The following is a 19,595-nucleotide window of genomic DNA, read 5'->3' on the forward strand; positions in this document are numbered from 1 at the left end:
GATGTAGACATTTTGGGCCTTATCCTCGGTAGACTAGAGGGGTTCGTGAACTTTGAGATGTAGAACCCTTAGCCGCACCATGATGTCTACCATAGAGTTGAGAGTGCAGTATAAGTGTATACTCACTATGGAATAGTACTTATTAGCTTGAGCATTCGATGAACACTTTTAGTATAGTTTTGTTGTTAGTGTGACACTAGGCTAGTAAGCTCGACGTTTGGAATTTGTTTCCTTACGTAGGTTAGTAGGAGGAGCACACAATAAGCTTTTTGAGCTGCCAAGATCCAGACTGAGTTGCAGAGCAGAGTACGTCTCGAGTTGTTTCTTTAGAGGGCATGTATATTTGTAGACCCATTTTTGTATATTTAAGTCGTAACTTAATTTCTAAACGTTGGTTTGTATATTTTGAATTACTTATTTTGGGAGCTCCTGATGTAAAAAATATTTTATTAAAATGTGGTTGATTTATAATTTTATCATGGATGTTTTCAAGTTATTTTTTGATAAGAAATTAAAGAAAATTTTTGGTTAGCCACTCTGGTGCTACCGTGTTGCATTTTGATTGTTCGACTGTGTGTCATACTAGTCTAGGGTGTTACGTTTAGTGATATCAGAGTATCAAGTTTAGATGTTCCTAGGACCCGCGGGTCAGAGCCGGTAAGAGTCTATAAGTATACATGCCTCTAAGAAGTTAAGAGTACTTCTATGCCTGGAATAGTAATAGTGACTCCTCTTTATTGTTTTAATTTTAGTTTTTTATCAATTGATGAGAGCTCAATACATAGTCACGATGGTAGGTATGAGAGTAGGGTTTCCCTTGCAAGTGATAACAAAGATGAGTTTGTCCCAGATTTCGAGTACGGAGAAGCCTGAGGCCGCGGTGGTCGACAAGGAGACCTTCTTTAGAGATCTGAGCCCAACCTTGAGGTGTATAGCTAGAGCCATCCCTAGGACACCAGCTATTGTAATACCCCCAAATTTTGGTTAGTGGCTAAAAAGTAAGCTTTGAAAGTTTAGTAGCCAAAGTATAAATTTGTAAAAGTTCATGGACCAAAACTATATTTTTCTAAAAGTCATATATTTGTTATGTAAATGAATAGTTTGAATTGAAATAAATGTTTTCATGGGATTCAGAATTTTGATTCGGGATTTGTACTAAAAGTTATAAAGTAGTAAAGTTCATTAAGAAATCGGATAATCGGATTGAACCGAAATTTCACAAACATTTGAATGATGCTAGATAAAGGTTGGTAATATAATTTTCATATTTTAGAATAGATAAATTTACTATGAATCAGTGGAATTGAAGTTAATTTTCCTTATTTAGCCAAAATTGGGAAAGTTTGGTGATTAAATTACAATTTTCAAAAATTGCAAGGCCAAAGTAGAAAATCAACTACAAGTTGGTTCATATTTGACTATGGGATATTTTAATGGAAGATATTTCATTGGAAAATGTTTATTATCAAGATTCATTAATGGAAAATTTGGGATTTATCATAAAAATGAATTTTAAATTCATTTAAATTAGGATAAAGCCATGTGTTTAAGTGATAATTAGGAAGAAAAAAAAATAAATTTTCAGCCTTCTTCTTCCTCAAACCGTGAACTCCATGGAATTGCATATATTTAATTTGGGATTTCTCATAAAATGAATTTTAAATTCTTTTAAATTACGGTTAAGCCATCTGTTTAAGTGTTAAGTAGGAAGGAAAAAAAAGAATTTTTCAGCCTTCTTCTTCCTCAAACCGTGATAAGGAAAGGATTTTCAATTTCATTTTTAGGCTTTTTTAATTGATTTTTAAATTAAGCTATTAGACAGAGAATTAATCTCCTTGAAATTCTATATCATTTGGTATAAAAAGTTTGTGAAAACATGCTTAGATGATGAATTTTATGATTTGGTTGGTTGAAGAACAAGTTGGGTTTTAGAGATTTTAATTTACAAGTCATGGTGATGAACAAAATCAAGTATAAAAGATTATATGGGTTTTGGCCAAGTTAGGGATTATTGGGAAAATTGGTTGACTTTTGATTTAATTGATGTTATGATGATTGGAATTGCATATATTTGATCTTAGGAGCTTGAATTCATGCTTGAAATTGAAAGAAATCCTTCCCTTGTTGCTTAATGAAGATTCAACCAAAGGTGGAAAATAGGGAAAAAATATTCAAAACTTTCCTATGATTTAAACTTAATATTGGAATGATTCTACATGCTTTGGAAATTAATTTGGATCAATTTGGAACCTTGAGATAGAAAAAAGGGCTAGTTTGCAAGGTTTGAGAATTGATGGACATTTATGCATAAATGTGTAAATTAAAGTATTCAGTGTTGAATTTTAATTATAGAATGTTGGAATTTTAAGTTAAATAAGTGATTTGGGGTCAAAGTGTAAATTTGGGTAAATTTGGTGATGGAATTCGAATAGTCTCAAAAGTTGAGATTTAATCATGAATTTTCATAAGTGGTGGTATTATTTTAGTATGAAATTTTAGACCTGGAAATTTTAGTAATTTATGTGAAATGATCATAATGGTGATGGATCATTATGAATTAAATGGAAACATTGCTATGAATTCAAAAAGGGAATTCATAATTAGTGGTTTAATTGTGAAATTTGCAAAAGTTGAAGGGATGATTATACAAAATAAATATTTATTGAATCGAATGAAGATTTTGGGAAGTTAAAATTATTATGGATTTATGATTTAGTTTTGTATCCATTAAGTATCAATTTTATTTCTATAGACTTATATTATTAAGTTTAGATTATGGAAGTAAGATGCTATCATATAGTTTGAATATTTTAAGTTATTAAATAACGTTGTCGACCACGATAAGTGTAGTGATACAAGTGACTCAAAAGGGAAGGAAAAATTGCAGTATTGAGAAGATTTTCATAGAAAAGGTGCGATGGTGAGGCAAAGGTGAGTGCATATTTAATTTGTATTTATGTTTTCGAACGTACTTTGGCTTGCGACGAGCCAATGATGGAGCCACTATGATAAGAAGTGACTCCTAAATATTATGATATTTGTGATTCATGTATAAATGTGTAGTTTGTAAGCTAATGGAACAATGGAATAAACTAAGGATGTTAATTAGGGAAAGGTGCCTAGAAATTATGATTTGAATAGTAAGTTTAGAAAATCACCAAATAATATACATAAGTGATTAGTGGATGATGTATATACCGTTGGATTCTTATATCAGCCTAGTTTCGTTTAAAACAAACAGGTACTGATTTCGATGCCTACACAAAACGATATAAAATTTTAATCGAGGATAGGTTAGAGAACATGGCAGTAGATTCTGCTCGAAACAATTTCTGTAAGTCAACTTTTAAAAATTCGCTATAAATTGTACAAGTTGAACTAGAAGAACTTTCATATATGATATTAATGAAATGGTACGAATTGAAAGATCAAGATATAATTAGTCCGGATCTAATTAAAGAAATGTACGATAATGTAAAGATTATTTAAGATAATCTCAAGATTTCTACTGATCAACAGAAATTTTATTCAGATCTGAACAAGAAAGAGATTGAATATCATGTAAGTGAAAAAGTAATTTCTTCATGTTTTACATCAGATATGTAAATTCGTATGGAAAATTCGAAGACGAATTTTCTTTAAGGGGGAAGAATTGCAATACCCCAAATTTTGGTAAGAGACTAAAAAGTAAGCTTTGAAAGTTTAGTGGCCAAAATAAATTTGTAAAAGTTTAGGGACCAAAAATATTTTTTTAAAGCTTATATTTTGGTTTGTAAATGAATAGTTTGACCCGAAATAAATGTTTTCTTGGGAATCAAATTTTGATTCGGGATTTAAACTAAAAGTTATAAAGCAGTAAAGTTCAGTAAGAAATCGGATAATCGAATCGAACCGAAATTTCACAAACATTTGAAGGATGCTAGATAAAGGTCGGAAATATAATTTCCATAATTTAGAATAGTCAAATATAATATGGACCAATGAAATTGAAGTTAATTTTCCTTATTTAGACGAAATTGGGAAAGTTTGGTAACTAAATTGATATTTTTGAAAATTGCAAGGCCAAAGTAGAAAATCAACTACAAGTTGGTTCATCTTTGACTATGGGATATTTTAATGGAAGATATTTTTTAAAAAATGGTAATTATCAAGATTCATTAATGGCAAATTTGGAATTTTTAATAAAATGAATTTTAAATTCATTTCAATTAGGATAAAGCCATGTGTTTAAGTGTTAATTAGGAAGGGGAAAAAAGAAATTTTCAGCCTTCTTCTTCCTCAAACAGTGATAAGGAAAGGATTTTCAATTTCATTTTTTGGCTTATTTAATTTATTTTTGAATTAAGCTATTAGATAGATAATTAATCTCCTTGAAATTCTCTATCATTTGGTATAAACAGTTTTTTTGGAAACATGCTTGGATGATGAATTTTATGATTTGGGTGGTTGAAGACAAAGTTGGGTTTTGGTGATTTAAAGCTTGATTTTTATTTTATTGATGTTGTAGATTAATTTACAAGTCTTGGTGATGAACAAAATCAAGTATAAAAGCTTATATGGGTTTTGGCCAAGTTAGGGATTATTGGGAAAATTGATTGAATTTTGATTTAATTTGATGTTATGATGATCGAAATTGCATGAATTTGATCTTATGAGCTTGAATTCATGCTTGAAATTGAATGAAATGCTTTTCCTGTTGCTTAATGAAGATTCGACCAAAGGGGGAAAATAGGGAAAATATTCAAAACTTTCCTATGGTTTAGAATTAATATTGGAATGATTCTACATGCTATGGAAATTAATTTGGATCAATTTGGAACCTTGAGATAGAAAAAGGGCTAGTTTGCAAGTTTTTAGGATTGAGGGACATTTATGTATAAATGTGTAAATTGGAGTATTCAGTCTTGAATTTTAATAATAGAATGCTGGAAATTTAAGTTAAATAAGTGATTTGGGTTCAAAGTGTAAATTTGGGTAAATTTTGTTATGGAATTTGAATAGTCTCAAAAGCTAGGACTTAATCATGAATTTTCAAATGTGATGTATTATTTTAATATGAATTTTTAGTGCTAAAAATTTTAGTAATTTATGTGAAATGATCATAATGGTGAAAGTTCATTATGAATTAAATGGAAAGGTTGATATGAATTCAAAAAGGGAATTCATAATTAGTGGTTTAATTGAGAAATTTGCAAAAGTTGAAGGGAGGATTATAAAAATAAATATTTATTAAATCGAATGAAGATTTTGGGAAGTTGAAATTATTATGGATTTATGATTTAGTTTTGTATCAATTAAGTATCGATTTTATTTCTATAGACTTTTATATTATTAAGTTTAGATTATATTAGTATGATACTAACATATAGTTTGAATATTTTATGTTGTTAAATGACGTTGTCAACCAAGATAAGTCTAGTGAACCAAGTTACTTGAAAGGGAAGGAAAAAGTGCAGGATTCAAAAGATTATCATAGGAAAGGTTCGATTATGAGGCAAATGTGAGTGCATATTTAATTTGTATTTATGTTTTCAAACGAACTTTGGCTTGCGATGAGTCAAAAACAGAGCCACTATGGTAAGAAGTGACTCCTAAATATTATGAGATTTGTGATTCATTTATAAATGTTCATTTTGTAAGCTAATAAAATTATGGAATAAACTAAGTATGTTAATTAGGGAAAGCTGCCTAGAATTATGATTTGAATAGTAAGTTTACAAAATCACCACAAATTATACATAAGTGATTAGAGAATGATGTATATACTGTTTGATTCTTAAATCAGCCTAGTTTCGTTTAAAACAAATGGGTACTGATATGATAGGCTAGAAAACGGGGCAGCAAATTCTGCTCAAAAGAGTTTTTGTAAGCCAACTTTAAAAATTTGCTATAAATTGTACAAGTTGAACTAGAAAGAAGTGTCTTATATGATATCAATGAAATTATACGAATTGAAAGATATAGATATAATTAGTCTGGATCTAATTAAACAAGTGAAGGATAATGTAAAGATTATTTAAGATAATCTCAAGATTTCTGCTGATCAACAAAAATTTTATTCAGATCTGAAAAAGAAAGAGACTGAATATCAGGTAAGTGAAAAAGTAATATCTTCATCTTTTTACATCATATATATAAATTAAGAGGGAAGAATTGTAATACCCCAAATTTTTTTTTGCGACTAAAAAGCAAGCTTTGAAAGTTTAGTGGCCAAATAAATTTGTAAAAGTTTAGGGACCAAAAATATATTTTTTAAAAGTCATATATTTTGGTCTATAAATGAATAGTTTGACTCAAAATAAATGTTTTCATTTGAATCAGAATTTTGATTGGGATTTGTACTAAAAACTATAAATCAATAAAGTTTGATAAGAAATCGGATAATCGGATCGAACTGAAATTTTACGAACACTTGAAGGATGCTAGATAATGGTTGGAAATATAATTTCCATATTTTAGAATAGTGAAATTTAATATGGATCAGTGGAATTGAAGTTAATTTTCCTTATTTAGTCGAAATTGGGAAAGTTTGATAACTAAATTGTAATTTTCAAAAATTGCAAGGCCAAAGCAGAAAATCAACTGGAAGTTGATTCATATTTGACTATGGAATATTTTAATGAAATATATTTCATTGGCAAATGGTAATTATCAAGATTCATTAATGGAAAATTTGAGATTTCTTATCATTGGAATTTTAAATTCATTTAAATCATGATAGAGCCATGTGTTTAAGTGATAATTAGGGAGGAGGAAAAAAAAGATATTTTCAGCCTTCTTCTTCCTCAAATAGTGAACTCCGTGGAAGGTAAGGAAAGGATTTTCAATTTCATTTTTAGGTTTATTTAATTGATTTTTGAATTAAGCTATTAGATAGAGAATTAATCTCCTTGAAATTCTCAATCATTTGGTATAAAAAGATCGTGGAAACATGCGTGGATGATTTTGGGTGGTTGAAGAACAAGTTGGGTTTTGGTGATTTAAAGCTTTATTTTTATGTTATTGATGTTGTACATTAATTTACAAGTCTTGGAGATGAACAAAATCAAGTATAAAAGCTTATATGGGTTTTGACCAAGTTCGGGATTATTTGGAAAATTGGTTGAATTTGATTTAATTTGATGTTAGGATGATTGGAATTGCATGAATTTGATCTTAGAGCTTGAATTCATGCTTGAAATTGAATGAAATCCTTCCCCTGTTGCTTAATAAAGATTTGTCAAAGGGGGAAAAATAGCAAAAAATATATTCAAAACTTTCATATGGTTTAGAATTAATATTGGAATGATTCTACATGCTTTGGAAATTAATTTGGATCAATTTGGAACCTTGAGATAGAAAAAGGACTAGTTTGCAAGTTTTGAGAATTGAGGGATATTATGCATAAATGTGTAAATTGGAGTATTCATTGTTGAATTTTAATTATAAAATGCTGGAATTTAAGTTAAATAAGTGATTTGGGATCAAAGTGTAAATTTGGGTAATGTTGGTGATGGAGTTCGAATAGTTCAAAAGTTTGGACTTAATCATGAATTTTCAAATGTGATGGTATTATTTTAGTATGAAATTTTAGTGATGGAAATTTTACTAATTTATATGAAATGATCATAATGGAGAAGGATCATTATGAATTAAATGGAAAGGTTGACATGAATTCAAAAAGGGAATTAATAATTAGTGGTTTAATTGAGAAATTAGCAAAAGTTGAAGGGGGTTATAAAAATAAATATTCATTGAATCGAATGAAGATTTTGGGAAGTTGAAATTATTATGGATTTATGATTTAGTTTTGTATCCATTAAGCATCGGTTTTATTTCTATAGACTTTTATATTGTTAAGTTTAGATTATGTTAGTATGATACTAACATATAGTTTAATACTTTATATCATTAAATGACGTTGTTAGACCACGATAAGTCTAGAGATCCAAGTGACTCGAAAGGGAAGGAAAAGTGCAGGATTAAGAAGATTGTCGTAGAAAAGGTTCGATGGTGAGGCAAAAGTGAGTGCATATTTAAATTAAATTTATGTTTTCGGACGAACTTTGCCTTGCGATGAGCCAGAGTCACTATGGTAAGAAGTGATTCCTAAATATTATGAGATTTGTGATTCATGTATAAATTTCCATTTGGTAAGCTAATAGAATTATGGAATAAACTAAGGATGTTAATTAGGGAAAGCTTCCTAGAAATTATGTTTTGAACAGTAAGTTTAGAAAATCACCAAAAAAATATACATAAGTGATTGGTGGATGATGTATATACTGTTGGATCAGACTACTCTCGTTTAAAACAAATAGGTATTGATTTCTAGGTGTACACAAAAAGATATAAATTTTTAATTGAGGATGAGTTAGAAAATAGGGTAGTAGATTCTGCTCAAAACAATTTCTATAAGTCAACTTTAAAAATTCGTTATAAATTTTACAAGTTGAACTGGAATAAGTTCCATATATGATATCAATGAATTTTTACGAATTGAAAGATCAAGATATAATTAGTCCGGATCTAACTAAAGAAGTGAAGGATAATGTAAAGATTATTTAATACAATCTCAAGATTTCTACTGATCAACAAAAAATTTATTCAGATCTGAAAAAGAAAGAGACTAAATATCAGGTAAGTGCCAGTCAGTTCTTCAAAGATAGACTTTCATTGTGCTTGATGTAGACTCGATTCATTCTGAGTCATTCATAATGCAGCAGAGTGATATACTCTTCAATTGTGGGCATCACGTCTTCTGGATTGAATGTGATACATAGTTGCCTTGTAGACTGTCCTCTGCATTTTTATCTCTTGTATTACAACCCCTTTGTCTATTAATGCAGATTATTCATGTTTAAAAAACACGTTTTTGATGGATCAACACCTCTTTTAAATGATGCGAATAATGAGAACAAAATGAAAGAGAACAAAAAATAAAAAGAGTTAGCGAGGTAAATCAAAACAATAATAAAAATGAAAAATCCTATCCCACATGTTTTAATTCCTACCCGGACATGATCTCTATCCCGCATGCTAATTTCAAACAAATCGTAATCGCATATATGTCTAGTTCGCATGCCTTGAACAGAAAATAAAGCATGAAACAAAGCAGCCTAGGGTTTGCATTGAGGTTTTGGGGTGGGCTTTAATTCTCTGTACTCTCCCAGTTTAGGTTCTAAAAGGGTACCCGAGTTCTCCTTGCTGGTGCCCCCTTGGGCTTGCCAGTCCCTTAGTCCTAAACCCATTACAGGCTTGTGTGGACTAAGTTAAACTCGAAAGGAAACATTCCCTTATGCCCGCACAGTGAATAAATTCACACGAAGACATAAAGTATATGAATCCCGAAGGCTACTTGCTAGGCCTGTGCGGTGAATAAATTCACACGAAGGCGTCGCTTTCACCTCCACTTAAATAGGGTTTGGAGCTCGGGTATAGAGCCAGAGGTAGAAACTTTTCAAAAATCTGAAATCATTGAAAAACAAATGTCAGTACAACTATTTATTTGAAAAATAATCAAAGGTAAATAATTGGAATCGAATAAATAAATTTAAATTTAAATTTACCATTTTCGCATAAAAAGACAACCGAAAACTAATTTTGGTCTGACTCACTTACTTGTCCCCAGCGGAGTCGCCAAGCTGTAGAAATCGTCTTTTGGGTGGGCCCCAGAATTGGGCTTCGACTTAAAAATGATTTGGAGTCGTCACCGATTATTTTAAAACGATATTTAGATAGATCGGACACCATCTTACCTGATCTGCGTTTTATCAGAAATGTGTCGGGTTCGGGAGTCGGTTACAATCAAGGAAGGATTAGTACCCTTGAACCACCCTTTTGGTACCAATTATTTTTTGGTTGTCTTTAATTGCGAAAATTGAAATTGAAATTGAAATTGAAATTTAAAAACCTGATTCAAATTACTTACCTTCGATTGATTAAAAAAATTCCCCTAAAAAGTCAAAAAAATTGTTAGATTGTAAAATAAAAATAAATATAAAAAAAAATTAATATAATAATAAATAAATAAATAAATAAATAAAATTGAGTAAAAAACTAAAAAATTAATAAATAATAAAAAAATAAAATAAAAAAAGTGTTAAAATAAAAATCGAACACAACCAACGAAAGAACAAGAAAAAATAAATTAATAAAAAAGACCAAAATAGATGATGTGATGGAATATCTCAGCAAGGATTAATCCTTAAAAATCCAAAAACATGTTACTTGCACATTACTATACATGTCAAGCAAACGTGGTCCCTCCATGAATGTAATTTGAAGGGTTTTTTTACCCAAAACATTATCAGGTACGTAAGGTCCATTTGGAACCCCACCATATATGCATGTATTCCAACACCTTCAAGAAATTGCTTCCACCTGCTCCTTTACTTCCACGGAAACATCAACTTCATCGAATAGCATCTCATCAAGAACTTGGCATAAGTTTTCGTAAACAACGTGGAATTTGACCATCATTGCCTCAGTCTCTAATGCCAGGAAAATCTTGCTACCAACACTGCAAGTTGTCAAGAGTTTTTTTCGCCAAGCAAAGAACTTTCTTCAACCTGGACAAAGTAGCAACGCCTCTGAGAGGAATGCAAGCGCCAAGGAGCCAAACCTCGTCGAAGAACGACAACAAACTCTTCATCAACCTTACGAGGCTGTAACATTCTTGTCTCTGGGTACTTCGGAAATCCCTGAGCCGAGCGACGTACTCGATGATGTTATGTGTTTTCGCCATGGTTCTGTGTTCTCTCGTTTCGATCTCGGTTTACTGTTTGGTGTAGCCGCCATGGTTCCCCTGCTTTTTATTTTTTTCCACCATGGTTACTGACTCAACCACCACCATCTATAGTCTAGTTCCACCTTCTGTCATGGCTGCCAAATGCTTGTGGATATGCTTCAATGGAAGTATCAGAGGTGAAAGTTTCTTTCGGTTTCCTTTTGTTTTAGAGCTCCGTAAGTTGATTGGAGGACCGGAACTTGATGAGAAATTAAAAGAGAGCATGGATTGTTGGTGTTTGAATGAGACTGGAAGGCCAAATTTTATCTAGGAACTGTAGCAGCTCGAGAGCAAATGGAAAGCATTTTTAATATTTTTGGATGCTTGGCAGCCAGGAAAATGAGAGAATAGAGAGAAATTGAAATGAATCCCCTTTGATTTGAGAACAGAGCAAGTGAAAATGCATAAGAATCGACCTGCCCCCCCCCCCCTTAAGTTTTTTTTGGCTTTGTTATTGCCTCCCCTGGATCTGAAGACTCACTTTAAATATTAAAAGCTAAGAGCTTTTTACAATTAAAGAGAGCAGAAGTTCATATTCATGTGGCCCCTATCTAGATTTCCACTTTCCTTTTGAGAGAAAAGGGGAAGAAAACGTGCAAGGTGAGTGGTAATGGTGGGGTATTGGGTTGTTTGTTGGAATAGTGGGTTGAACATGGAACCTATAAAAAATAAAAATAAAATAATAATAATAATAATAATATAATAAATAATATAATAAAATAATTTTTAGACCCGGACAAAAACGAGTGTCTACATCTATAATTAAAATTCAACATTGAATACTTCAATTTACACATTTATGCATCAATATCTCTCAATTCTCAAACTTGCAAAATAGCCCTTTTCTATCTCAATGTTCCAAATTGATCCAAATCAATCTCCAAAGCAGGTAGAACTCTAATATCAATTCTAGACCATAGGAAATTTTTCAACATTTATCCCCTATTATTTTCGTTATGGCCGAAAATCATAAAGTAGTTGGGGTAAACTTTCTATTCAATTTCAAGCATGAATTTAACCTCCTAACATCAAATTCATGTTATTCCAATCATCGCAAAATCAAATTCAATCAAAATTCGATCAACTCTATAAACCCTAACCATGGCCTGACACGATTTAAGCTTCTACACTTGATTTTAATTACCACCCATGCTTTAGAATTATTCAACAACTTCAATAACATCAAAATCTTCCATCAAATCTTCAAAATCAAACATGTTCTTCAATTACCGAACATGAATCTCAACATCTAAGCATGATTTCCATGTAACTTTTATATCAAATGATAGAGAATTTGAAGAAGATTAATTCTTTATCTAATAGCTTAACCAAAAATCAATCGAATAAGCCTAAAAATAAATTTAAAAATCTTACCGACTTAGCTATGGAGACTCACATCAGTCGCAAGAAGAAAATGGGCTAATTTTTCTTCTAATTTCCTTGGAAATTATCAATTAAAACACTTGGCACCTTTTAATATAATTGAAATTTAAATTCAATTAATGAGAAATTCCAATTTCACCCTTATTTAATATTGATAATTACCAAATGCCATTGAAATATCTTCCATTAAAATATCTTATAGTCAAAGATGAACCAACTTGAAGTTGACTTTCTACTTTTTCCATGCAATTTTCGAAAAATGCAATTTAGTCATTTAATTTTCTCAATTTCGGCTAAATAGAGAAAATTATCTTCAACTCCACTGGTCCATGCTAAATTTCACTGTTCTAAATATGAAAATAATATTTCCAACATTTATCTAACATTCTTCAAATTTTCGTAAAATTCTGGTTCGATCGTGGCTATACTGCTTTATAGCTTTTAATACAAACCTAAATCAAAATTTTAATTCTATGCAATTTTCCATGCAATTTAGTCATTTAATTTTCTCAATTTCGGCTAAATAGAGAAAATTATCTTCAATTCCACTGGTCCATGCTAAATTTCACTGTTCTAAAATATGGAAATAATATTTTCAACCTTTATCTAACATTCTTCAAATTTTCGTAAAATTCTGGTTCGATCCGGGCTATACTGCTTTATAGCTTTTAATACAAACCTGAATCAAAATTTTAATTCCCATGAAAATTATTGTTTTAGGACAAACTATTCATTTACGGGCTAAAATGCATAACTTTTAAAAATTACATTTTTGGTCCGTGAACTTTTACAAAGTTTATACTTTAGCCCCAAACTTTTAAAGCATATATTTTAGTCACTAACCAAAATTTGTGGTACTACACTAAGTCCACCGAGAATCTTATCAATATAAAATTTTATTAAATATGGACATAAAATTTTATGGTATGAGATTAATTTTTTAAATTTTAAAGGAAGACTATGTCAAACGTGATAGAAATATATGTCACTTATTTCTATTAGAAATTCACTGGATAAAATTTCTTAGTTTTATAGGTTAGACTATATCACCTTTTTCTAGTAGAATGTAATTTACAAATAGTAGTAGGACAAAAAGTTTTTCCAGCGAATTTTATATGCATGGGCTAATCAACTATATTTTCCTTAAAACTAAAAGAGTTTATGGTACCATTGATGGAATGCTTATGAGAACCCTAAATGGAATTTCTAGTAAAATTTTTGTTTTGTTATAAACATAGAATATGTCGCAACTTTTAAAATTAAAGATTTGAGGGTTAAATTTATTTTAATTTATTAAGATTATGACAAATTGATAGAATATATAAGTAACATAGACCAAATGTGTAATTATACCAAATATTTTAATTGCTACATCAGCTTCTTCGTTAAATATTAATGGCAAGTGACTTAATTAAATGCAGTCAAATAGTTGAGTGACCTGATTAACAAAATTTCAAAAATACTGGTCAAAATGAAAAACAACAATACTTAGGTGATCTCTGGTAAAATTTACTCTTTATTTTAATTAATTTATTCTCAAATTTTTAATTAATTTATAATTATATGTTGAGTACTTTAGAATTTAAATTTTTATAAATTAAAATAATGATATTCGTCATTAATGATGTTCATCGCTGCTCATCGAACGCTATAAAATTTTCCCCAAGAGTGTTACAGGTACCAGACCTAACAAGCCGTGACACAAACCAACAAATATACCATTCACAAATATACCATTCAAAGAACCAAGTACCCGATACTTCATGTATCTGAAAATACAAGTACCACTCCTACCACCAAGCGGTTCAGTTTCAAAAATTTTTTAGAAAATAAAAATCAATTTTTTAAAGGGGGGGAAAAACATCAGACCATTTACTCAACCGTAAAATTAATCTAACTCTCAAAATGTCGTATTTCTAGCCAAACCAAATTATTTAAAATTATAATAAACTGAACTATTTTCACTTAATTTGGTCGGTTTTCAATATAACCAAAATTTTTAACAATTTTTACACTGGCATACCATATTTGGGTCATAAAATTGAAATGGCAGTGCATATTTAACCCATAACTTTAATAGACACCCCTACAAATTTGAACTTTAGACTTGCTCAATATATCATTTTTAAGAACAATTACATGAACCAACAGAGTTAAGCATGAAGTAATAACAAACAAATGGATTCTTATGAAAAATTTTCTAGAAAAATCGGAACGAATTCGGCAAACAGCAAGGCATTGGGAAGCACTACATAACTGTAAAGGCATTAATGTTAGGAGACAACATGGCAGTGCAAGAAAGATAGTTTCATATTCACCACCAATAAAACCAGACCCGAATTTTGGATGGTTTTCGCACATCAACCAAATTGACAAGTAAAAAAACCCCCTCAAACTAACCACATTATCAGAAGTATTTGGAACTACGATTATGGTCCATGGTATTTAATAATAGGGGTTGTATCGCGTTGCCATTCTCAACCTTGGCACCTTCCTGCAATGTAATATATAGCACAAAGTTTAACATCCTTTATTCAGGCTTCTAAAACTGAAAACAAAAGAACAGAAGTGTGTAAATATATGAATTAAGTTGAAGAACCACAGCTGTTAGCATACCCATATCCATAGGGAGCAAAGAAATATGGAGCCATAAATGGGTCCCTTGGTTGCATAAAAGCGTTAGACCGACGTGGACGATATGGTTTCATCCCAGGTACATTCGTCCTCTTAGCGGTAACCTACAAATATACAGAAAAAGAACATGATGTTTAAATAGTTTAAAAGATGGAAGTTTTAAAGTGAAAAAACCAATTTTCTCGACATAAAGAAAGCAGCCCCTGTTCTTTTTCTTCTAAAAAGAGAGGGAAAGGTGGGAAGAAAACACTAAATTTTACCTTCAACTGCCTGCCACGAAGTTCAGATTCATTCAAAAGAAGAGCCTCTTGAACAGCCTCAGCTTCAAGGAACTCCACGTATGCATAACCCTTTGGCTGGCCATACTTATCTGTACGAATAGTAACCCTATTTACAGTCCCACAAGACTGGAAATGCTGTTGAACTTCTTCAGGTGCACATGAATAATCCACCTGCATTTACAGAACTGTAGCCAGTAAAAGGAGCGGAACAGAATAATTTAAAATAATAAAAATAAAAGGAGAAGGCAATTATTAATTTGTTACAGAAAAAAGAGACTATGCAGCAAACGATGACACGTGTGCATCAATCATCTGCTTACTGATCACCTTGTTAAAAAGAGGCAGACCAGTCTTAGTTTACCAATATACTCGGTTGTTTATAAGGAGCTAAAGCAAATGGTTAAAAGTTAAAACCTTCTCAAGCAATTAGCATTCACAGACACACAGGAAAGACATAGTTGATAGACAGGGCCAACAAATTGATCAATGATCTAATCACAATAACCTATCTTGCTAAACCTAAGGACAGAACATGAAAGGATATATCCAGATCACTTAGACACAGACCAGGGTCAATGCAATATTACGTCCACACCCACAGCAACCTTTCATGACCAAACTAATTAAGGTAAACATCATTTGAACAAGCACAAAGAAAAATTCATTAAATATTTCCATAATACAGAGAAGAAAACAAGTGCACACATGCCAATATTTCACAAGAAAGTATTTTATGAGAACTTAACATATATGCTGTAAAAAAAAAAAAGAAACACACCTAACATTTGTTTGTCTCAATGTGTAAACGTTCTGCATCAGTTTTTTCTTATTTTCTTTCACAATTGTAAAATCATACTCAGAACTAAAACCAGAATTGGAACATATTATAAGTTGTCATTTCATTCAACTTTAAACAACTAAAAGACTCGTTATTGAACAATTATTATAACTATCTAAATGACTTTGAAGTTGCAATTTATTATTCGGTCATTCATGCCCAGACAAAGAAATTCAAGAAGATGCAGCATTCCATAGTTGTTTTCTTCATGCATGTGGAGCACCTCCAGTCCAGTGTCACACAAAGAGAAGCCCAAAGCTAGCTAATACAACGTTTCTGGGTAAAGGCTCTTAATTCAGTGTATCTACAGGAAATGCTGCACAACTATTGTTGACTCGATTTGAGTTACAGCTACATCCTAGGTTCAGCTATGAAAATTGGCATAAATACTAGTATTAGTGCATCTAGATTAACTATTGATAGGATAAGTTCAAACTGATGCACAATCTAACTATTCCCATGATTTTGGGGAAGCATACTTTCTTGTTCTTGTTTAGATTCAGAAGTTAGCATTTCATTGAACTACCCGTGTAGCTTATGACCCCAGAATATGCATTTTAACCATTATAATATCACTATAGATAGGTGCAAAGGCGAGCAGAAAAATAAGCTAGGGAAAGCAGCCTCACATTGCCAACAAAGATTGATCTGGAATCTACTTCCTCTCGATTAGCCTGGGATGTAGCTGCAGCAGCAGGATCTATTGCATGGAAACAAATCCAACAACAAAAGATGACAATGCAACTAAAATTAAAGCACAGAATATATTCAACTTATTTGACGCACACATAACCACAGTGCTCAAAATTCCAGCTAACAGTTCCATAAAAGATACAAGCTTTGACAACCCACAAGGGAATTGCTTTTGATTTAAAGGCTTTATTGATAGTAAGGCAAATGAAAGGATTTATACGATAGTTTAGCAATCATTTGGCCATATATTACACATCAAGACCAAAGCCCATTTATAAGCACTCAACAGAGGAAAACAAAGAGCGCAATCAAGCGCTTTTTATTGAACCTTATAACTAGGGGGCGAAACGTCACAAGAAGGAAAAAGAAAACTAGCACAATGAAGGAAGAAAATTGAAAGATAAACAGAGAACCTTGAACGGAACCCATCTCCTTCTCGACCTTAGCTTGCATCTCACGAAGAGCGGCGGCTTCATCCTCCATCTCTTTTAACCTTCTTTTCATGTCATCAAGATCCTGCAAATTTCTCCAAAATTAGGGTTTACTAAAAATAGGAAAAGCCCTAACAATAATAAGAAGTGCAAAATAAAAATAGTAAAATTACAGCTTCAGTGGTTTCCTCAGCGGCCATGACTACATCGTCTCCTTCCATATTTTCTATTCAAACTTTTAATAAAATATAAGGATCGAACACAGCCTTTTACGCCTTTTTTCCCTTTCTCGCAGTGTCGAATCCTTTCGCTGATATTTTCTCCCTTCGATCTTTTGCAATGATATACTGCTAGGGATAATTTCATTGCCTTTTATATTTTCAATTCAACCCCACCTTATCCGTGCCACGTAAGATGATTAGGGATTTACCTTTTTTATTTATTTATGGTAAGAATAAAAATTTTGGATAAATTGTCATATTGACTACTTTTCTTTTATATTTGTATATTTATATCCACTAAATTTAGAAACGTTTATATTTCGGTCATTTATATTATAGATTAATTAAATTTCAATCACTTACTTTATTAATTAAATTTCAATCACTTACTTTATTAATTATATTACATTTTGATCATTGAGTCCTTAACTCGTGTTAGCTTGATGACATGACACATTAGTAAAATATGATTACTTTTTTATTTGATTATGTCAACACACCTTTTCGTCCTACTAGGATTCAAACTCCTAAAAATAGGATAGAATTTTGCTAGGATTCAAACTCTTACAAATAGGATAGAGTTATACTATTAAACTCCTAAAGATAAGATCCACAAGCATTATAAATAGTCATTGTAACTCACTATTGTAACACATTCGGAGGAGGATATACGAAATACCAAGCAACTCGTAGCCATTTTTCGAAGCATTTATATTTTGAAAGGTAAATTTCATACCTTCGCATGTTATTTTTCCTTACCCTTGTTGTGTTTTGATTTCGAAACAAAACTGTGAGAAGTGTTTTTGGCCGATGAACGGGGGCGTTTTCGATATCTATTTTTGTAGATCTAGTCCCCGAGGCTTGTGTTTTTGAAAAACTATTCGGATTTTTATAAACGGGTCGTGTGGATCCGCGTGTTTTGTCATTTTTTTCTTCGATTGGCTTTTAATTTTGACCTCTAATTCATTTTTTATTTTAATTTAACCCTTATTATTTATATGTATATATGTATATATTTAATTATATTTTATTTATTTATTTATTATAATTTTTTTTCATTTTTCTTTACGTTATATTATATTATTTTCCTATTATTATATATATATTATATTATTATTTTTTATCTATGTTTACTTATTTACTATGTTTTTTTTACTATATTTTCCTAACGTTATATATATATATATATATATTATATATATATATATATCTTACTTTATTTTATTTTATATTTCTATGATTACTATTTTTTTAGTTAATATTATATGTATTTATTTTTCATTTATTTATTATTATTATTACTATTTAGTATTTTATTATATTATACATACATTTTATATTTTTATATATATATTTTTTATTATTTTATTTATACTATTTATTTATTTTCATTATATTTTTAGTTTCTTTGCTCTTATTATTATTTTTTTTTTAAAAAAAAAACTCTTTACCTTTTTTATTCTTTATATATATATATATTATCTTCATTTATTTTATTTTATTCAATTTCATTTTTTTTCATCCAATTATTTTATGTTTATTATTATTGGTTTCATTTATTTCCTTGGTTTACTCTTTAGTTTTGTTACTTTCTTTTATTATTATTATTTTCTTTTAAAATCTTATTTTTTAAGGGTATTTCTATAAACTCATTAAGGGTAAGTAATTCGGATCAAATTTTACCTTTTTAATTTAACTTGCAATTTTCTTAATCAAAGACAACTGGAAATTACGTAGTACCGAAAGGACGGTTCAAGGGTGTTAATCCTTCCTTGACCGTAACCGACTCCCGAACCCGACACTTCTTTGGAAAGATGCAGATCAGGTAAGAAATAGGGTATCCGATCAACCCATTTGTTTTAAATAAATGATCGGTGGCGACTCCAATCTATATTTTTTAAGTCGAAGCCCAATTTCGGGGCCCAACCGAAAGACGGTTGCGACAGCTTGGCGACTCCGCTGGGGACACAAGTAAGTGAGTTAGGCTAAGGTAATTTCCAGTTGTCCTTTTAATGAAAAGGGTAAGTTTAAATTTTAAGGTAACATTTATATCCTTATTACTTACTTTTGATTACATTTTCGAGTAAATAGTTGTACTGACCGTTTTTTAATGATTTCAGCCCTTAAAGATTTTTCATCCAAAGGCTCTATACCCGAGCTCCGAACTCGTTTTAAGTGGGGGTGAAAGCGACGCCTTCGTGTGAATTTATTCATCGTATGGACCTAGCAAGTAATCTTCAGGATTCATATACCTTATGCCTTCGTGTGAATTTATTCTCCGTATGGGCATAAGAGAATGTTTTCTCTCGAGTTTAACTTAGTCCACACAAGCCTGTGATGGGTTTA

The 19,595-nt window shown here is 30.9% G+C and overlaps 1 protein-coding gene across 1 annotated transcript; it reads right to left on the reverse strand.

Annotated features, from left to right (window-relative positions):
• Positions 1–14,401: 14,401 nt before the first annotated feature.
• On the reverse strand, positions 14,402–17,249 carry LOC120121850 (polyadenylate-binding protein 2-like). The gene is made up of 6 exons (XM_039141147.1): positions 17,202–17,249; positions 17,011–17,113; positions 16,534–16,604; positions 15,046–15,237; positions 14,768–14,889; positions 14,402–14,645 (listed from the first exon to the last, which is right to left on the reverse strand). Exons 1-6 carry the CDS (start codon positions 17,247–17,249, stop codon positions 14,597–14,599), a joined length of 585 nt encoding a protein of 194 aa, XP_038997078.1. The 3' UTR covers positions 14,402–14,596.
• Between the last annotated feature and the right edge of the window lie 2,346 nt (positions 17,250–19,595).

This window comes from Hibiscus syriacus, unplaced genomic scaffold (assembly GCF_006381635.1).
Source record: "Hibiscus syriacus cultivar Baekdansim isolate YM2019G1 unplaced genomic scaffold, ASM638163v2 tig00110383_pilon, whole genome shotgun sequence".
In the NCBI taxonomy this organism is placed as follows: domain Eukaryota; kingdom Viridiplantae; phylum Streptophyta; class Magnoliopsida; order Malvales; family Malvaceae; genus Hibiscus; species Hibiscus syriacus.

Bases quoted from the DNA above. Each gene is read 5' to 3' on its own strand.
- LOC120121850 (XM_039141147.1), bottom strand. From the start codon at position 17,249: ATGGAAGGAGACGATGTAGTCATGGCCGCTGAGGAAACCACTGAAGCT. The intron at 17,114-17,201 runs GTAATTTTACTA...AGAAATTTGCAG, and splicing joins CTGAGGAAACCACTGAAGCT to GATCTTGATGACATGAAAAG. The intron at 14,646-14,767 runs GTATGCTAACAG...ATTACATTGCAG, and splicing joins TTTGCTCCCTATGGATATGG to GAAGGTGCCAAGGTTGAGAA.